Source organism: Thalassophryne amazonica, chromosome 10 (genome assembly GCF_902500255.1).
Source record: "Thalassophryne amazonica chromosome 10, fThaAma1.1, whole genome shotgun sequence".
Lineage (NCBI taxonomy): Eukaryota > Metazoa > Chordata > Actinopteri > Batrachoidiformes > Batrachoididae > Thalassophryne > Thalassophryne amazonica.
Genome location: NC_047112.1, coordinates 36,400,250 through 36,419,086, shown reverse-complemented (window position 1 = coordinate 36,419,086; position 18,837 = coordinate 36,400,250). Strand labels below are relative to the sequence as shown.

At 41.7% G+C, this 18,837-nt stretch overlaps 1 protein-coding gene across 1 annotated transcript in view; it reads left to right on the top strand.

Annotated features, from left to right (window-relative positions):
• shc2 (SHC (Src homology 2 domain containing) transforming protein 2) overlaps window positions 1-18,837 on the top strand; it is a 45,005-nt gene that overhangs the window by 15,490 nt on the left and 10,678 nt on the right. Inside the window, exons 2-9 of the mRNA XM_034179798.1 lie at window positions 2,522-2,592; window positions 6,109-6,169; window positions 6,348-6,467; window positions 8,141-8,194; window positions 8,347-8,398; window positions 12,373-12,499; window positions 13,042-13,222; window positions 18,624-18,717. Coding sequence (XP_034035689.1) covers window positions 2,522-2,592; window positions 6,109-6,169; window positions 6,348-6,467; window positions 8,141-8,194; window positions 8,347-8,398; window positions 12,373-12,499; window positions 13,042-13,222; window positions 18,624-18,717 — 760 coding nt within the window. The remainder of the gene's footprint in view (window positions 1-2,521; window positions 2,593-6,108; window positions 6,170-6,347; window positions 6,468-8,140; window positions 8,195-8,346; window positions 8,399-12,372; window positions 12,500-13,041; window positions 13,223-18,623; window positions 18,718-18,837) is intronic.

Sequence of the window (18,837 nt, the reverse complement as noted above, 5' to 3'; positions counted from 1 at the left end):
TCTCTAGATTGATCCTGGATGTAGATATCCCGTCCGGTCAAGAGGTGATCTTCCTTGCCACCCAGGAAGTGACATGAAGAGTTAAAATATCTAGTATACTTAATATACTATATTAAAAACTGTCTTGATATAATAATAATAATAATAATAATAATAATAATAATAATAATAATAATAATAATAATAATAATAATAATAACAAGAGCAATCAGAAATTTCTGACATGCACCAATCCAGCTCCGGATCACCTCCGAAATTCAGTGGAGTCTTTGATACCCTAATATCTATCTGTTGTGAAAATTTGGTGAGAATCCATAAAGTAGTTTTGAAGTAATCCTTCAAAGCCTATATTAAAGGAAATGTTTATCCAGAGTCTGGTTCCGGATCACCTCCAAAATTTAATGGGGTCTTCTATGGCCTAAGATGTATTTGTGTTGAAAATTTTGTCAAAATCAGTGCAGTAGTTTTGATGTAATCCTGCTAACAGACAGACAAATAAATACATGCTGATGATTTTATTATGTCCTTGGCAGACGATGCAATGAGCCTCCAAAGAAGCAATAATAAAAGTAATAATAGCCAGTGGATATCAGACATTGTAGTGGACGGGCGGTTTGTTGTTTTCAGGGCAGAAAGATCCCAGTTCACTTAAAAAAGAAAATAGATGAACCAAGTTACTTTATTTGTTTCAGTTGATAACACCTAAATGAATTACGTTCTTTGTTTCAGTTGATAACACCTAAATGAATTAAGTTCTTTGAAATTACGTAAATAAATTAGATTGAATCTAATGAGTTCAATTTAATCTAACTTGTTAATTAATTTCAAAGACCTTAATTCATTTAGGTCTTACCAGTTGGAACAATTCAATTAAGTTGGTTCTTTTTTCAGTGTTGAAGCCCACTCCTACTGATTACTTCATGTAATGTGAAGTAGCATCATTTGCATCCTCCCACTTCCAAAGATGTGCAGGTTATGGGAACTGGTGACTCTAAATTGACTGTAGATAGGAGTGGGAGTGTGACTGCATTTGTCTGTTTATGTGTCGGCCCTGTGATGGACTGGCGACCTGTCCAGGATGTACCCTGCTTCTTGCCAAGTGACCACTGGGACAGGCTCCAGGCCTCAGTGACCCTTAATTGGAATAAGTGGCTTTAGGAAATTAATGAGCACTTTAATAATAATAATCACTGAACAAGGAGTGATCCATTCAGAAATACTGAAGGCTCTGGGTGTGGAGGGACTGTCTTGGATGAGATGTCTCCTCAACATTGCGTGGAGGTCTGGGACAGTGCCAAAGGAGTGTCAAACTAGGGTGGTGGTCCCCATATTTAAAAAAGGGGACCAGAAAGTTTGTACAACTACAGGGGCATCACACTACTCAGCCTCCTTCGTAAAGTCTACTCCAGGGTGCTGGACAGGAGGGTTCATCCAATCGTCGAACCTTGCATTGAAGAGGAACAATGCGGGTTCCGTCCTGGTCATGGAAGAACTGACCAGCTCTTCACTCTCACAAGGATCCTGGAGGGGGCCTAGGAGTATGCCCACCCAGTCTACATGTGTTTTGTGGACTTGGAGAAATCAGGTACACCGGGAGATGCTGTTGGTGAGGGTATTGCGCAAGTATGGGGTAAGGGGGTCCCTTCTCATGGACATCCAATCTGTGTACTCACAAAGTGAGAGCTGTGTTCAGGTCCTCGGCAGTAAGTTGGACTTGTTTCCAGTGGGGGTTGGCCTCTGCCAGGATTGCGCCTTTTCACCAATCCTGTTTGGGTGGCTCCTGAGGAAACCTCAACCAGATGACAGTGATTTTTTTTTTGGTGCAATCACCTGTAGGTCAAGGAAGAGTTAATTGTATTTTAGTGTAAATTTGGACCAGTTTAGCAATGATAGGAATCCTTTCACTCCCCTTTGTCTATCCCCCTTAGAGATAGGATGAGAAGCTCAGTCATTTGTGAGGAGCTCAGAGCAGAGTTGCTGCTCTTCGCGTTGAGGGGAGCCAGCTGAGGTGGTTTGGGCATCTGGTAAGGATGGCTCCTGGGCGCCTCCCTGGGGAGGTGTTCCAGGCATGTCCAGTTGAGAGAAGGCTTTGGGGAAGACCCAGGAGTAAGTGGAAAGATTATATCTCCACACTGGACTGGGAACGCCCCAGAATCCCCCAGTCAGAGGTGCTAAATGTGGGCCAGGAGAGGGAAGTTTGGGGTCCTCTACTGGAGCTGTTGTCCCCTCAACCCAATCTTGGATAACGGGCTGAAGATGAGTGATAAGTGACTTAACAAAGAAAATTATTGCAAGTTAAAATGGCTTGTTTTGAAATAATACATAAAAAAAAAGTTCTTGAGGGAAGCCACCAAGACACCTACATGACTCTGAATGAGTTCCATGATTCTTGGACCTGACTGTATGACTGTAATGTTGCTACTTTTGAATCATACCAATAATTATCATTAATATGCTTGATAAGTGTCCTCAACGCTTGTGATGCCAGCATGTTTTCTGTTTTGTTTCTGTGTCTGTGTAGTATATGGGCTGCATTGAAGTGCTGAAGTCAATGCGATCACTGGATTTCAACACACGTACACAGGTGACGAGGTAAGCTGGGTGGGTACCTGTAAATATCATCAAATATACCTTAAAGTCCTGCTCTCAAATACTGCATACTTTAATTCCAGCTCAAATAAGAAAAATACTTAAATGCTTAAGTAACCTGTTTTGGATGACAGTGGCACTGCTGTATACACTGCACACTGTCATGTTGTGTGCTACTTCACAAACACGTACCGTACATCTTTCAGTGATACAGCAGGTCATAATATTACTGTTATGGTATCTCATGTTTTTTTTGTGCATACATGTAATCTTAATGTTATGAAAACACGGTTCACTGCACGTGTCTCCCCTTCTGTCTCTCTGCCTCCTCTCTCACCTCTGCAATCGATTGGTGGTAATCGGAGCCCACCGTGCATCCAAGCCTTAAGTGCAGGGGGAGGGGGCAGCAGAGATGGAGTGATAGAGAGAGAGAAAGAGAGATAGAGATGTATTATTGATGATGGTCGTTAATGATAGTGGAAAGCTGCAGTGGGCCCGTGAAAGCACCCTGCTGGATAATGTTTTGCAGCTAAAACGTCTGCAGGAGGAGGAGGAGGAGGGAGAAGGCAGGTCAAAACAAAACAGTGAAGGCACAACATGTGCATTGTGTCAGCTGACCACATCAGGTTTAACAATGATAGGAATCCTTTCACTCCACCAGCTGTTTTACGCACAATGATTTACAACACAAGTGGAAGGCTTCCACCAAAGTATCTGTCTGATCATCGCCATGGATACAGATTTGGGATAACTCACATGTACTCATAAAGGTCATTAGATTAATGGAAAGTTATAGAGGGATGATTGATAAAGTAGTTGATCAATATATAGAAAATAGATTTAGAGTGCAGTGAGTGCCTTTAAGGGGATTGCTGAAGGGCCATAAACAGAAAAAATTTAAGATATATGATGTAAAATATTTATGACTAATTAAATTATTTAATTTTTAGAGGATGTAAAAAAGGATTTTAGTGTCAAATTAACTGCAGCGGTTCTCTGGACATCACATACTGCAGCATGAAGTTTTATTCAAACAGAGATTAAACTTTACGTTTGTGTTAAGGGACTTGTTGCAAATTGCAGATACTGGGTCTGCTTTAAATATTTAACGAATAGGCCAACATTGCTACATGGTGGTGACCTGGCACTGGTCAAAGGTTTTGTGTTGATGTTGATCACAGAACTGATGTAATGGCAACAACATGCATCAAAGAAATTCAGCAGGATGTAAAATTCCTTCTAGAACTTTTTTTTTTAGCATGAAAAGTTCATAAAAAGACACAGTATGAAAGGCCAATGGCGCGATTCATCATTCTGTGTGAATTTTGAGTATTATTGTAAAACTTTATGGTTGCTAGTTTGGTATTTGTCAAACATCTGTTTAAATACCTCAGACAGTTTACAGAGAGGGTGGAGGTCATGTGATCATTGCTATCTGTCTGCCTGTCTGTCCACTTATAGGCAGGAAAGATTGAATCCTAGAGGACAGATTTAAACACAAATTTTTGTGGTGCGATCACCTATAGGTCAGGGAAGAGTTAGTTATATTTTAGTGTAAATCTGGACTGGTTTAATACATTTATCATTTTGAGACAAAGTTTCCTTTGATCTCATTCTTTCATTGTGACATCACAAAGACCCAATGGGAGAAAAAGCCAGAAGTCTGAGTGATCTGTCAGTCAGTAGAATTAAAAAAATGGTTGGATATTGTTAAGCTGGACTATAATATACACTCTGAATATCCCTCTAGTGTACTTATCCATTCATTATACATTTCCACCCTTTGTTTGCTTTTATCCATACTTTAATACTTACACTATTATTTATTTGTTGACTTTTTTTCAGTTTTTAAAAGTATTAACATTTTTAAAGGATAAGAAAATGATTTAAAAGACACAAACATGCATTTGCACCTTTTAAATATTAGCTAGTATTAAGTACACCTGACTGATAACTACAGTATAGGGTGATAAAGAGGCTTAGAAATCAACAACCGCCTCCTCCTCGTTTATCAGCATGACTCACTTGGAACATTGTCGTGTTTTTCAAAAAACCCTGAGAAGACCTTTACTCGAGATGGGGCCCAGGACGCTGCTTTTTAAATATTTACAAGCCACTTGATAGGGCAGTTGTGGAGCTGCAGCTCCTGTTCTGACTGCCAGGGGACGTGGCCATCACAGGGGATGTGAAACACCCATTAGGCAGCAGATCCCAGGGGTCCCAACAGCATCACAGCAAAGGTATGACATATCGCCATAAAGAATCAAAGTATTAATGTAACAAATGCAATCCAAGATTTCTGACATCCACCAAGGGTTGACCAAGACTCAAAATTAAAGATATGTGATTCAAATCGTGACCCAGACTTTACCTGGATCAGGATTCCACAACACAATGCAATAATTGCGTACTGATCCAGAATGGTCCGACTGATTAAGATGCTTCAAACTGATATTTAATTCACAAGCTGAAACAAAATAGTGTCTTCCTGATCTTGGTTTTAAATCGTGACGTCGTATCTGTGAAGTAGTTTTGATGTAATCCTTAGAAGTCTACAAAGTGAAATCCTGATCCAGAATCTGGATCCAGAACACCTCCAAAATTTAATGGAATCTTCCAAGGCCTAACACCAATGTGTGGTGAACATCTGTTAAGTAGTTTTGATCTAATCCTCAAACTCTGACAAAGTGAAGCATACAAATTGAAATCCTGATCCAGAATCCGCATCCGGATCACCTTCAAAATTCAGTGGAGTCTTCCATGGCCTAATATCCATCTGTAGATTTGGTGAGAATCCGTGAAGTTCTTTTGACGGAATCCTTAAAAGCCTATAAAGTGAAACTTGATCCAGATCTGGATCACCTCCAAAATTTAATGGAGTCTTCCATGGCCTAATGTCTATCTGTGGTGAAATTTGGTGACAATTTTTAACGTAATCCTTCAAAGTGTATATAAAGTGAAATCTTGATCCAGAATCTAGATCCGATTCCGGGTCACCTCCCGAATTTAATGGTGTCTTCCATGGCCATATAGCTGTCTGTGGTAAAAATTTAGTCAAAATCTGTGCAGTAGTTTTGAGGTAATCCTGCTAACAGACAGACAGACAAATGAATAAACGTCAATGATTTTAATACGTCCATGGCGGACGTAATAATGAGCCTTCAAAGAAGCAATAAACTGATAACACTGACATTTCCATCCCATCCCTGTGGTTTTCAACATGGAGGCAGAAATAAGTTTGAGATTCATGTTTTTTTCTTCTGGTTTCCCTTACCAAAAAGTAGTATATGCAAGTATGTTTCAAGTATACTTCTAGTTTACTTTTTATATACTTATCAGTACTATTTTTTGGTAAGGGTTGTTTTTAATGAAGTCCATCACCATCAGTTTGTTTCAATGGATTATTTGTACATGCGAGTTCACAGTCAGTTTGAATTCAGATGTCTCCACATCAGTAATGCATGTTGTAGTCAAAACATTTTATTCTGACCTCTGACCTTTCTTCATCTCTGTAATTAGAGAAGCCATCAACAGGCTGTGTGAAGCTGTGCCAGGCGGAAAGGGGGCTTGGAGAAAAAAGGTTAGCCACAAAGTTGTATTTATGCTGTTAAAGAATTAGCAAACACGCAGCAGCAGAAATGGAAAAAAAAAATAATGCATGTTATGCACGAACTATATTAGACAACCAGCAAAATGCACAAGAGCAGCAGCTTGTGTGACATAGTTGATGATTTCCATTGTATTTTTTTGTCACACAGGCTCTGAACAAAGCGCTCCAGTCCATTATGGGGAAGAGTAACCTACGCTTCGCTGGAATGAGTATTGCAGTCAATATTTCCATAGACGGCCTTGGTCTGCTCATTCCTACGACACGACAGGTTCAGCCACAGCATCACTGCATGTGATCAACCAATAGCATTTTGTCACAATGCAAATAGGAAAAAACAAATTCAAAGTTCTTTAAAAAAAGGGGCTAATTTATTTCTACACTCAAAGATCAGCTGGTATCTCTTTGCATTATTAAAAGCAAATCTACAACATGAGTCCTCAACAAATGAATAATTGCTTACGTTTTTAATTAGCAGCAGGTGAAATAATCTCAAAAAGTAAGACTGGGTTTTAATGAAGTACATGGCCCATTGTTGCTTTAAATACTATTTAGAGGCATGTTGCTTTAAATAATACTAGGTAATAGTGCCCCTGTGTATGATGAGAATAAGGACTATGACAATCTGACCTTTGACCCCAATATCTGGCTGACCTTGCAAGGGAAGTTCTGTAATCCACCTCAGTGTGTGCCACCTTTAGTTGTAATGAGTTTGAAAATCATATTCCTTGATATTTGCCAAAATTAATTGTTTAAGGGCTATTTCAAGGTCCACCTTCATAGTCATACCAAGTTTGGTAGTACTCAACAACAGGACCTGGAGGTAGACCAACAAACAGAACAGCAGACATGAACTTGGTCCCATTGATTAGCTTTTGGTAAATTTGACCTTGCTGGGCAATTCCAGGGCCCACCTCCATATACGAGGTCTGTTAGAAAAGTATTGGACCTTTTTATTTTTTGCAAAAACCTGATGGATTTGAATCACGTGTGCTTGCATGAGCAAACCTTGAACCTTCATGCGCATGTGTGAATTTTTTCACGCCTGTCGATTGCATCATTTCCTGGTAAGCAGCCTTTGTGTGAGGACATGTGTTGTGCGCGCGGCGGATTTTCATTGCAAGGAAAAAGACGGAGCGCCTGGAGTAGCGCCGCATCAAATTTTACCAGATGAAAGCCGTCTGAATCATCCGAATGGTTTCCACCTGGCTGTCGCCCAGTTTCTGGCAAAATTTGATGCGGCGCTGCTCCAGTTGCTCCGTCTTTTTCCTTGCAATGAAAATCCGCCAAGCGCACAGCACATGTCCTCACACAAAGGCTGCTTACCAGAAAATGATGCAATCGACAGGCGTGGAAAAAGTTCACGCATGCGCACGAAGGTTCAAGGTTTGCTCATGCAAGCACACGTGATTCAAATCCATCAGGTTTTTGCAAAAAATAAAAAGGTCCGATACTTTTCTAACAGACCTCGTATGTACCAGGTGTGCTACAAACCAGAGTGAGCCAATGGTCAACATTTCTGTTTTTCAATTACCTTGACTGAAATTGTTAACATTTGCCAAATCTGACCTGGTGATTGACCTTTGATAAATTTGATCTCACATGGGCAACTGCAGAAACCAACTACACATATATTCCAAGTTTGTTGAAGATGGGAGTGAAAAACAAATATTTTAACCTTTGGCCTCATTTCTCTTAGCTTTGCCACAACAATCCCTTTAAGGGCAATACAGGGGTTGATTGTCATCCACATATCAAGTTAGATGGAAATCAACCAAAGGCCCTTGGAGAAGTAAGGGGACAAATAGATCAACAAAAGTTACACAAATCACAGTATGATCTGCTGGAAAGTGTTTTACATAATCACTATATATATATATATATATATATATATATAGATATATATATATAAGCTGTGACAAGAATTTCTCTTGTTGTTTTTAGGTGATTGCACACCATCCTATGCAGTCCATCTCATTTGCCTCTGGTGGAGACACAGTGAGTACGATTCATTTCCTTTTGAGTTGTTCTTTATGGTACAACTGATTGGACCACATTGCACTAGATTCAGATCTCATGACCAAAGGTTCAGTGAGGACGTTAATTGCGTTTCACATCTGTAATTTAATTTTTCCTTGTGTCTCCTACAGGACACGCCTGATTATGTCGCGTATGTGGCCAAAGATCCAGTGAATCAGAGAGGTAAAACTTCTCACACACAGACACACACACATATTTATGGATTATGTGTGTAGCTTATGTTTGTCAGGGTGCTACTGTTTGTTTTCCTGCCATGGACTTCCAAAATCCTTGTGTGAAGTCGAACACAGGTTTATCCTGATGTTTATATGGGACAATATTCAGATACGCCTTACATGTGCAGGTTCAGGACACCTGTACACTGTGTGAATTGAATACATAATTAAAATAAATAAAAGTAAACACTCATGGAAAAATGCAAGCTTTCATTTTACTGCTTTATCTCTGAGAGTTTTGGTGGCTGCTTTCCACTCTATGTTGTGCACTGAACTGTCAACTTGCCATAAAACCTTCCTTAGATCAAAGTGCCATGTTCAAAGTTTTATTAAAAAAGTTTATAAAAGTATGTATGTATAAACATTTGCCCTAGTTCAAAGTTAAGATCATACAGGTTTTCAGTGACTTCCTGGACCCCATTTATCTTGGCAGTGACATTCATGTTTCTGGGTTCTCTGAAATTGAGACCGAGATACGTCTGGGAAGAGCTTCTGGAGTCATGAGGTCTCTGGAGAGAGGTGTTTGGCAACACTGATACTCTATCTCAGTAGTAGGACAAACCTCCAAAATTTTTGGGTTCTGGTGCTTAGGCTAGTATCTCACTGACACACCACTGGTGGAGAATAGGTTGAGATGCAACATCGCATGAAAAACAGGCGAAAAGGTGATAACTTTCTCATGTGGAATCTCACTGAATTAGTCCTTCTGACACGTGCCACACACTTGAAAATCGAGCGGCAGTCTTTGCAGGTGCAAGGATTTGTGCATGAATACCTCACGGTGCTCACACAGATGTTCAGCGCCTCGGGTGAGGTGACCACACGTTTGTGCACACAGTGCTCAGGATGGATGAGGACTAATACGTAGTTATTTTGTGAAAGAGGCTGTGAAATTTCCCCTGACTTTAGGCACAAAAAGTACTGTAAATAATAAATAAATAAACAAATAGTTGAATAAATAAATAAAAAACAGAAGAAAAGTGTGAACAACCACTAACGGACTTACAGAAAGATGTCTACTGAGCTGCGTCTCTCAAGTTCCACTGACGTCCACAGAGCGAATTAAAATAAAACAATAAATCTGGATCCCCTTGTCCATATTCTCCACACAAGTGAAATCTGCTGTCCCGCCAGCAGCATTAGACTGTGGTCATCAGAAAAATAAATAAAAAGACCGGGCACGACGTGTAACACATGCCTGTACAGCTGGACTGTGTGTTCACAACTGGGCCACGCATAAAACTGAGTTCCATTAGATGGCACGGCTCTGCTCTGGCAGGACAGGACACACGGGCACTGTAATCCTTTGGAAGTGAAGCCAGAGTGCTGACATCGTCCGTCCAGCATGGCGTGCACAGTGGGTGTGTGCCAACCAGGAGCATTAAATTTAAATTCACTTCTGTCCTCTGAATAATTAATAAAAAAATAAATGAAAAAATAATAAATCCGGTTTCTCCAGGTCATCCATGGCCGATCAGGACATATCCAGCCCACGTGTGCACATCGCGTGTGTGCTGAGCAGGAGCATTAAACTTAAATCTACTTGTGTCCTCAGAAAAATAAATATCTAAATAAATAAACACATTGAATCCAGTCCGTGCAGCTCGTCTATGGCTGGATGGGGCACATCCATGCTCACGCATATGGACATCAGGTGCATGCCGGACAGCTGCAGAGCGGGGTGGTTGGAGGTTGCTGGAGTTTTCTGTCGCTTCCGGAAATGCTGTTCCTCTCCAATCATATACAGTAAAAAGGATAGTGTGTATCAACCCCTCACAAGTTGTTTTACGTGTTGTGCATGTTCTGAGTCACAGAGACGACATGGTGAGGGGTACGAGGTGCCGCCTGACGATTTGGCGGGGGAGTTCATTGCGGTGATTTTATTGGTTTGTTCAAAAATCAAGCAATGCGTGGGTGCCGCTCCGTGTCTGAGGTGAGGGGATGGTGAACGGCTGCGAACCTCACACCAAACTACACAAATTTCCTCGTGGATGCCGTGACATACTACCTTACTGTATTGTTCTGAGATTTGGACATGAACCAGTAACCTAAGGCAACAACTGGATGTCTTTTGTACCAGGTCTGTTTGAAGGAATTTTATGTTCCTGTTGGGATGACTTTGTGTCAAACTAAATGTTAGGGAGACTCAGATAAAGATTATCACTTGCCTTATGCATGAACATCTGCTGTGACATTTTAGCCATATGGCGTATTTGTCTGGATATGATCCAGCACACAGTGTTGAGGATCCTGGTAGCTGGAATAGGCTAAGATGACACACACGTATGACCTAGCTGTGGCAGATTGATGGTTATTTCTAAGAGGTTGTTGATGTCTGTCTGGGTGGCATTTGATCATTAGTGATTGATCTCTGCTCCCCTCCACAGCATGTCTTTTTCCTGGTTCTCTCCCTCAGCCCCAACCAGTCCCAGCAGAAGACTGCCCCTCCCTGAGCCTGGTTCTGCTGGAGGTTTCTTCCTGTTAAAAGGGAGTTTTTCCTTCCCACTGTCGCCAAGTGCTTGCTCACAGGGGGTCATTTTGACCGTTGGGGTTTTTCCGTAATTATTGTATGGCTTTGCCTTGCAATATAAAGCGCCTTGGGGCACCTGTTTGTGATTTGGCGCTATATAAATAAAACTGATTTGATTTGATACTAGAAGATATTCCTCAATCTGACGTGACCTGTTAATAAAAGGACCAGATGATGTGACTTGCTCACTTACTCTTGTTTATCGGGGTCTAAAGATTCATTCCAATATTGAGTGGAAGCTTCAAATCCTGACCTCCAAGTCTGAAAAATAAAGTCAGGATTCCATCTGGAGCAGGTTCCTTCCAAGCAAAGTGCATGGAATGGCATGACAATCAATTTGGTATCATACACAATAAATGGAAGAAAGCAGGGGTGGTGGCCAAGTGGTTAGTGTGCGTGGTTTCAGTATGGAAGGTTCCCTGTTCAAACCCCACCCCTGCCACATTTCTCCATGTAATGTTGTGTCAGGAAGGGAATCCGGTGTAAAACCTGTGCCAAATCAACATGCAGATCCACGTTGGATCTGCTGTGGTGACCTTGAGTGTAAATAAAGGAGCAGCCGAAGGGACCTACTTACAATAAACAGTAAAAACTGGTAGCTCTTTAACTAATTTATATATGGAGCTGTCTAACTAACTAACAAACTAGCGTGACTACAAGGTATCTGTGTTCTCTGACTTCACTGGCTTAAAAATGAAGGTGTGATAAATAATGTAAATCGACTTCTAGATCCCGAGTCTCGCCAATAACCGAACACGGGCCATACTAAAATACGAAATGGATGAAATGGAGCGAAATGGGGCCAAATGGGGACTGATAATCACGAAATGGGGGTAAAATGTAACAAAATGGACCAGAGTGAACCAAACTGACTCCAAATATGTACTTTTATTTAATGTTTGGCGCTTTTTTTTTTCGTGAGATGCGCTCAGTACGTGCAGTTGGGGCAGGTGCGCCATATGGCATTCAAGAGATGAAACTTCAGTCAATGGGGCAGTCTGCTCCATTTCATAACATTTACCACCATTTCGTTATCAGTCCCCATTTCGCTCCATTTCGCTTAAAAAATTAAAGTACTTAATTGATTCATATTTGGAGTCAGTCTGCTCCATTTCGCCCTAACCCTGTTTCGTTATTATCACTACCCATTTCGCTCCATTTCGCTTAAAAATAATTAAACTACTTAATTGAATCATATTTAATCATATGTGGAGTCAATCTGGGTCAGTCTGCTCCATTTTGTTACATTTTACCCCCATTTCGTGATTATCAGGCTCCATTTCGTATTTTAGTATAGCCGACCCAACACAGTATAGGCCCTTGCTGAGTGCCGTTAATGTGCTAGATGGAAAATATGGCTTCATTCCTCTGTGCTCTTGTGTGTCCCTCAGCATGTCATATTCTGGAGTGCTCAGACGGCTTAGCCCAGAGTGTCATCAGTACCATCGGCCAAGCCTTCGAGCTGCAGTTCAAACAGTACTTACACAGCCCTCCCAAAACCTTGACCTCTACGGAAAGGTACCGATCCTGCCACAGTGACCTTCGTGCATTATTTTCTAAATGTGCATCTACATACAAGAATTTCATCCAGTTGTGGCACTCTTTCTGTGTTAAACAGAGATGTGATAGGTTATCCTCACAGATCTTCTCACCCTGTCCTCAAACCTTTGGTGTCAGTGCACATGCACAATGAAATTTAGACTGTGTTGTTTTTTTTGTTTTTTTTATTATTCTGGTTTCAAATGAACGTCTTCCTGCTGCCAGCTGGAGCTGCTCTGTTCTATATAAATCTGATGCAGTTTTATATAGAACAGATAGATCATTTTCGGATGTGGGAGTGTCACCCGATCACACTGAATCCACTTGAGAACCCAAATCTCAGATTCTCATCGATATCGTTTTAATCACTGTTAAAAGTCAGATTGATATTCATGAATATTGTCATTGCAGGAGCTGGAGGAGTATATTGATGTGGCAAAGCGCAGCACCAGACATGACTTGAGTCATACTCGACCACATCTTAGGTATTTATATTTTTCTGGTTTTATGTCCATCCTCAGAAGTGTCAGGACGGAGGAGCCGCTGTGGGGTGAGGAGGAGGATTTCTCTGAGCATGATTACTACAACAGCATACCAGGGAAGGAACCTCCTGTCGGTGGGGTTGTGGACTCCCGGCTCAGGCCCGGTGCCGCCCTCCTGGGCCATAGCCACACCCAGACGCAGAGCAAAACAGCGTCACAGGTCAGCGGTGTGAGAGAAAATAAAAGTACACTCTGCACCACACTTACTGGGACTCAAGCATTAGTATTACAATGTGGCAGTTTTTCAGTCTTCTATCAATTCCAGATGTAGGTGGTTATCTGGGAATTATATATTATTAGTGTACACAGTAAAAAAAAAAAAATCTGTTGTTTTTATGGAAAAATTCTGGCAGCTGTGGTTACCAGGGGAATTCTGTTAAAATTACAGGGAATATGTAAAAGGTTTTATGTAAAATATGTCAATTTTACAGTTTAATCCTGTAATTTGCAACAACAAAAAACATTTTAAAACTGTAATTTTAATGGTCCTTTCCTGTTTCATTAGCATGGCCATGCTGTTGTTAAATTTTTTTTCTGTAATATTTACATTTACACTAGGTTCCTCCAGCTCCTCCCTTGTTTTCACTCAGGGTCGCTACAGCGAATCCAAGGTGTGTCTGCATGTTGATTTGGCACAAGTTTTATGCTGGATGCCCATCCTGACGCAACGTCACATTACATGGAGAAATGTGGCAGGGGTGGGGTTTCTGCACTGAAACCAAATGCACTAACCACTTGGCCACAACCTCTACTATCTATCATTATCTTATTGATTAATAGTTATTATTATTATAATAATTAATTCTTTATTTTTGTAATGTAATAATTACAATGCAAATATATAGAACAGATAAACTACGAGGTCTATTAGAAAAGTATCCCACCTTATTTTAAAAAAAAAAAACATATGGATTTGAATCACATGTGCTTGCGTGAGCCAACCTTGAACCTTCATGCGCATGCGTGATTTTTTTCACGCCTGTCGGTTGCGTCATTCGCCTGTGAGCAGGCTTTGAGTGAGGAGTGGTCCACCCCCTCTACGGATTTTCATTGTCAGGGAAATGGCTGAGAGACTGCTGCTTTGCTTAATCAAATTTTTTTTAGAAACTGTGAGGCACATCCATGTGGACACCATTCGAGAAATTCAGGTGGTTTTTGGTGAAAATTTTATGGGCTTCAAAGACATTAAGGGATGTTACTGTCGCTTTAAGGATGGCCCACAGCAGCTGTGGGGCGCTCCGCGCTCCAGCTGCCATCGACAGGCTGAACGACCATTTCATTTCTAAACGGATCGCTCTGTGGATCCGTGACGATTGTGTGCACTTTCTCTGGTTATCACAAGAGCTGAACATCACCCATTTTCCTTCAGATTTCACTTTTAACAAGAGATTTTGTCGTGGAAAGCCGAGCGGACGCTTCGCGCGTCATGATGGATTCGCTGCTGGACCGACACAAAACCACCTCAGTTTTGGTCTCACAGGATGGCTTTGAGATGGCGTTCAGACAGCTGTCAGTGGTTTTTCAGTCGAGTGATTATCCAAGAAATTGTGGACGAGCCTGGACATGCCAGAACATGTTCTGTGACACTTCATCACGGTGTTGCTTTGCGCGTCGGGGACATGTCCACCTCTCCACAATTTCTCTGATACTCAACTGGTAAGTACTGAAAGGCATGTCCCAGCTTGTCCTTCTGGCACTCTGAAACAGAGGTGTTCTTTGTCTCGCCTGTCGTCGTGACGCGCGAAGCGTCCGCTCCTTTCCATGACAAAAACTCCTCGTAACAGTGGAATGTGCCGTTCATTTCCAAACTGGATGCTGTGTTTTATCTGGGACGTCGTCTGGACTAGCACAGGAATTGTGAAAAGACGTGGACATCAGCACTTTTTCGGCAAATTGAGACAGACGTGCGGAGGAATTCCGCATGGTGCCGTGACGCGCAAAGCAACGCCATGATGAAGCGTCACAGAACATGTTCTGGCATTTCCAGGCTCATCCACAATTTCTTGGATAATCACTCGACTGAAAAACCGCCGACAGCTGTCTGAACGCCATCTCAAAGCCGTCCTGTGAGACCAAAACGGAGGTGGTTTTGTGTCGGTCCAGCAGCGAATCCATCATGACGCGCGAAGCATCCACTCGGCTTTCCACAACAAAATCTCTTGTTAAAAGTGAAATCTGCAGGAAAATGGGTGATGTCCAGCTCTTGTGATAACCAGAGAAAGTGCACACGATGGTCATGGATCCACAGAGCGATCCGTTTAGAAATGAAATGGCCGTTCAGCCTGTCGATGGCAGCTGGAGCGCGGAGCACCCCACAGCTGCTGTGGGCCGTCCTTAAAGCGACAGTAACATCCCTTAATGTCTTTGAAGCCCATAAAATTTTCACCAAAAACCACCTGAATTTCTCGAATGGTGTCCACATGGATGTGCCTCACAGTTTCTAAAAAAAATTTGATCAAGCAAAGCAGCAGTCTCTCAGCCATTTCCCTGACAATGAAAATCTGCCGAGGAGGGTGGACCACTCCTCACTCAAAGCCTGCTCACAGGCGAATGACGCAACCGACAGGCGTGAAAAAAATCACGCATGCGCATGAAGGTTCAAGGTTGGCTCACGCAAGCACACGTGATTCAAATCCATATGGGTTTTTTTTTAAAATAAGGTCGGATACTTTTCTAATAGACCTCGTATTAAGTGTCTATTAAGAAGATAATTTAAATAATTAATATAATAATAATTTAAATATCTTCAAAATGTAGTTTAAACAGACACATCACCTCTTTTTTTCAAACTCTTAATTTATAGTATTTTAATGTATTTGTGAAAATTATTGTCTGTAAAGTCGAAAACAATTGTAAAATTCAAATTAACAGAAAAAAAACATTTTAACAGTGTCATGTTGTAATTTTAACTGTATTGTACAGTTTTGGGTATTACAATTTTTCTGTGTTTAAACTACAGTCATTTGTAAATTCTACAATGGTACATGATTATTTTAACATATCGTCACCTTCCGTCACCTTTGAAACTCCAGCTTTTGCTGGCTTCTGTTATTCTTCTCTACAAGAGTCAAGACAGAAGTCAGACTACCAGAGCAAGAAATTTAGCTGACGAAGCTTCTGCGATTAGAAGGGAAATGTCCTCGTGTCTTGCAACCCAGTCCAGTCGAAGAGTCAAGCTTCTCTACTAATTTCACAGAATTTTTTTCACAGTGTAGGCTCATTTGTCACAATTTTCTTTTTTTTTCTTTTTTTTTTTTTTTAGTAAAAGCAAAAACTCACCTGATTCTGTTAGAATATGATTTAAACATAAAAAATAGGGTGCCATTTTTGTTTGCAATAACATGCAAATTAATTATTTCAAAATCACAAAATGTGATTTTCTGGTTTATTATTATTTTTTTATTCTGTTTTATTCTCTCGATTATTTGTAGGTGGGAAAACTTGCAAAATCGACAGTGGATAAAGTACTTTTTTGCCTCACTGCATATTAACCAACATGACAGAGTCTTCATCTAACAAGAAGTCAAAGACTGTAGATTTTGGACTTTATTTGTCAGATGAGCAGCAAACAAACAGATTATACAAACTACTAGCGTGTTGCCTATGGGGATCCACAGGCTCTACATGGGGTAGTGTTTATAACATAGGTAGCTGACATTTTTCAAGGGTGGTAATAAATTATGCAGTTTCTATAATGAGTTGGAATGGTGTGTGAGTCCAGAATGTTTTTACAACCTTAGACCTCGACAGTTTTTTGAAGAACTCACTCCTTTTATATCCTGTTAATTACGTAACGTAATTACGTAATTTGATGATTCCATTGGTTTCCTTGTGTCAGAAAAACTATTCGGTGTTTCAGCATTTCCCATAGTGCTCCTGGTGGCAACCTGTGCTTCCCAGAATGCACCACGATACCAGCAGAGTTCCTCTGTCTCACAGTGCATGTAAACAATGGCAAAGTGAGGATGTGGATGGTTTTAATTTAGAGAGTTCACAGGTGATTATGATTATACGCTCTCCCAAGTTGACAGGGTTATCTAGAGGTGTAGCACCTGTGATGGACTTCTGCTGTGCCCCAATGTTGTGTTATTGGCCATACTTCACGAGATGCGTTTACACTGCGAGTGCTGAGCTCCTGACACCGGAACTCTGCTGAAAATGACCTCTCGCGTGCGTCACGGACTGCCAGACAGCGCGAGATTCACAACTGTGAACACAGAATATTTGGATACTTTGTAATTATATCTTGTGTATTAGCAAAGATATTGCATTGGTGCTAAAGGGAGGCCATTTTGGGCGCCATCTTGGATTTCAGACCATTAGAATGTGAAGAAAAAAATGGCACCCTACTTTTTTTTAAAGCTTATGATATCCATCCATCCATCCATCCATCCATCCATCCATCCATCCATCCATCCATCCATCCATCCATCCATCCATCCATCCATCCATTTTCTTCCGCTTTATCCGGAGTCGGGTCGCGGGGGCAGCAGCTCAAGCAAAGCCGCCCAGACCTCCCGATCCACACACACCTCCCCCAGCTCCTCCGGGGGAACCCCAAGGTGTTCCCAAGCCAGCCGAGAGATGTAGTCCCTCCAGCGTGTCCTGGGTCTTCCCCGGGGCCTCCTCCCAATGGGACGTGCCCGGAACACTTCTCCAGCGAGGCGTCCAGGGGGCATCCAGAAAAGATGCCCAAGCTACCTCAACTGACTCCTTTCGATGTGGAGGAGCAGCGGCTCGACTCCGAGCTCCTCCCGAGTGACTGAGCTCCTCACCCTATCTCTAAGGGAGCGCCCAGCCACCCTGCGGAGGAAACTCATCTCAGCCGCTTGTACTCGCGATCTTGTTCTTTCGGTCATGAGCCGAAAGAACGAGATCTCCTGTGGGTTCACCACCTGCAGAGGGGCCATGGGGGTCGGGTGCAGAGAGGATTGGGTGGCGGTCGAGGGCGGGTGGCCCGGTGGCCCGGTCCATGCTCACAGCCCCTGGCTGTTGGGACGTGGAGCTTATGATATCTTCTTTCAGAATGAAGTGAGTTTTTGCTTTTACAAAAAAAAAAAAAACAAAACAAAAAAAAAAAAAACACAAAATTACAAATGATCCTGCACTATAGGTCTAATATATCATGAACATAATTAAACTTACATCTGGTCTTTATTAAAGAGTGTGTGACTACCATTTCCCCAAGAAGGAGATCCAGGCTCAGGATCTCCTCCAACGTCTCCTTCATAAACCGGAGCCTAATACACTTTCCTTCTCCGTGTTGTTTACACGTCTTTCACTGTATGAAAACAATAAGAAGCTACATAACTGTCTTTATGATGCGTCTGCACCATAATTGCCAAAGACAGTTGTGATTACATAAAGAGCCTTAGTGCTCCCTTGCACGCTGTGTGAGATAAATCATGTCCTTCAGCCTGCAGCCTGTTTGAAACGCAATGCCCTGCTCTGTAGCTAATGTTTCAACTGGCGTGCTGCTAAACAGCATTATGCTGGGACAATAGATGAAAGGGAGAGATGCAAATGAATTGAGGACATGTGATTGTGTTGTGTATTTGCAGACGGGCTCACCAGCTCGAAGGGAGCAGACGTCTTATCATCCTGGTCAACTGTGCTATGAGCTTCACTGGGACACTGAGGTCAACAACTGCTCAGGTGAGACCCCCTGTGGCAGCATGTGGCTACAGCATAGGGGGAAATGTCGGGGAGGCTTTTTGTTCGAGGGACTGCTCTGACATGAATGTGCTTTTCGTGAAGCTTATTGAAAATCTTGGG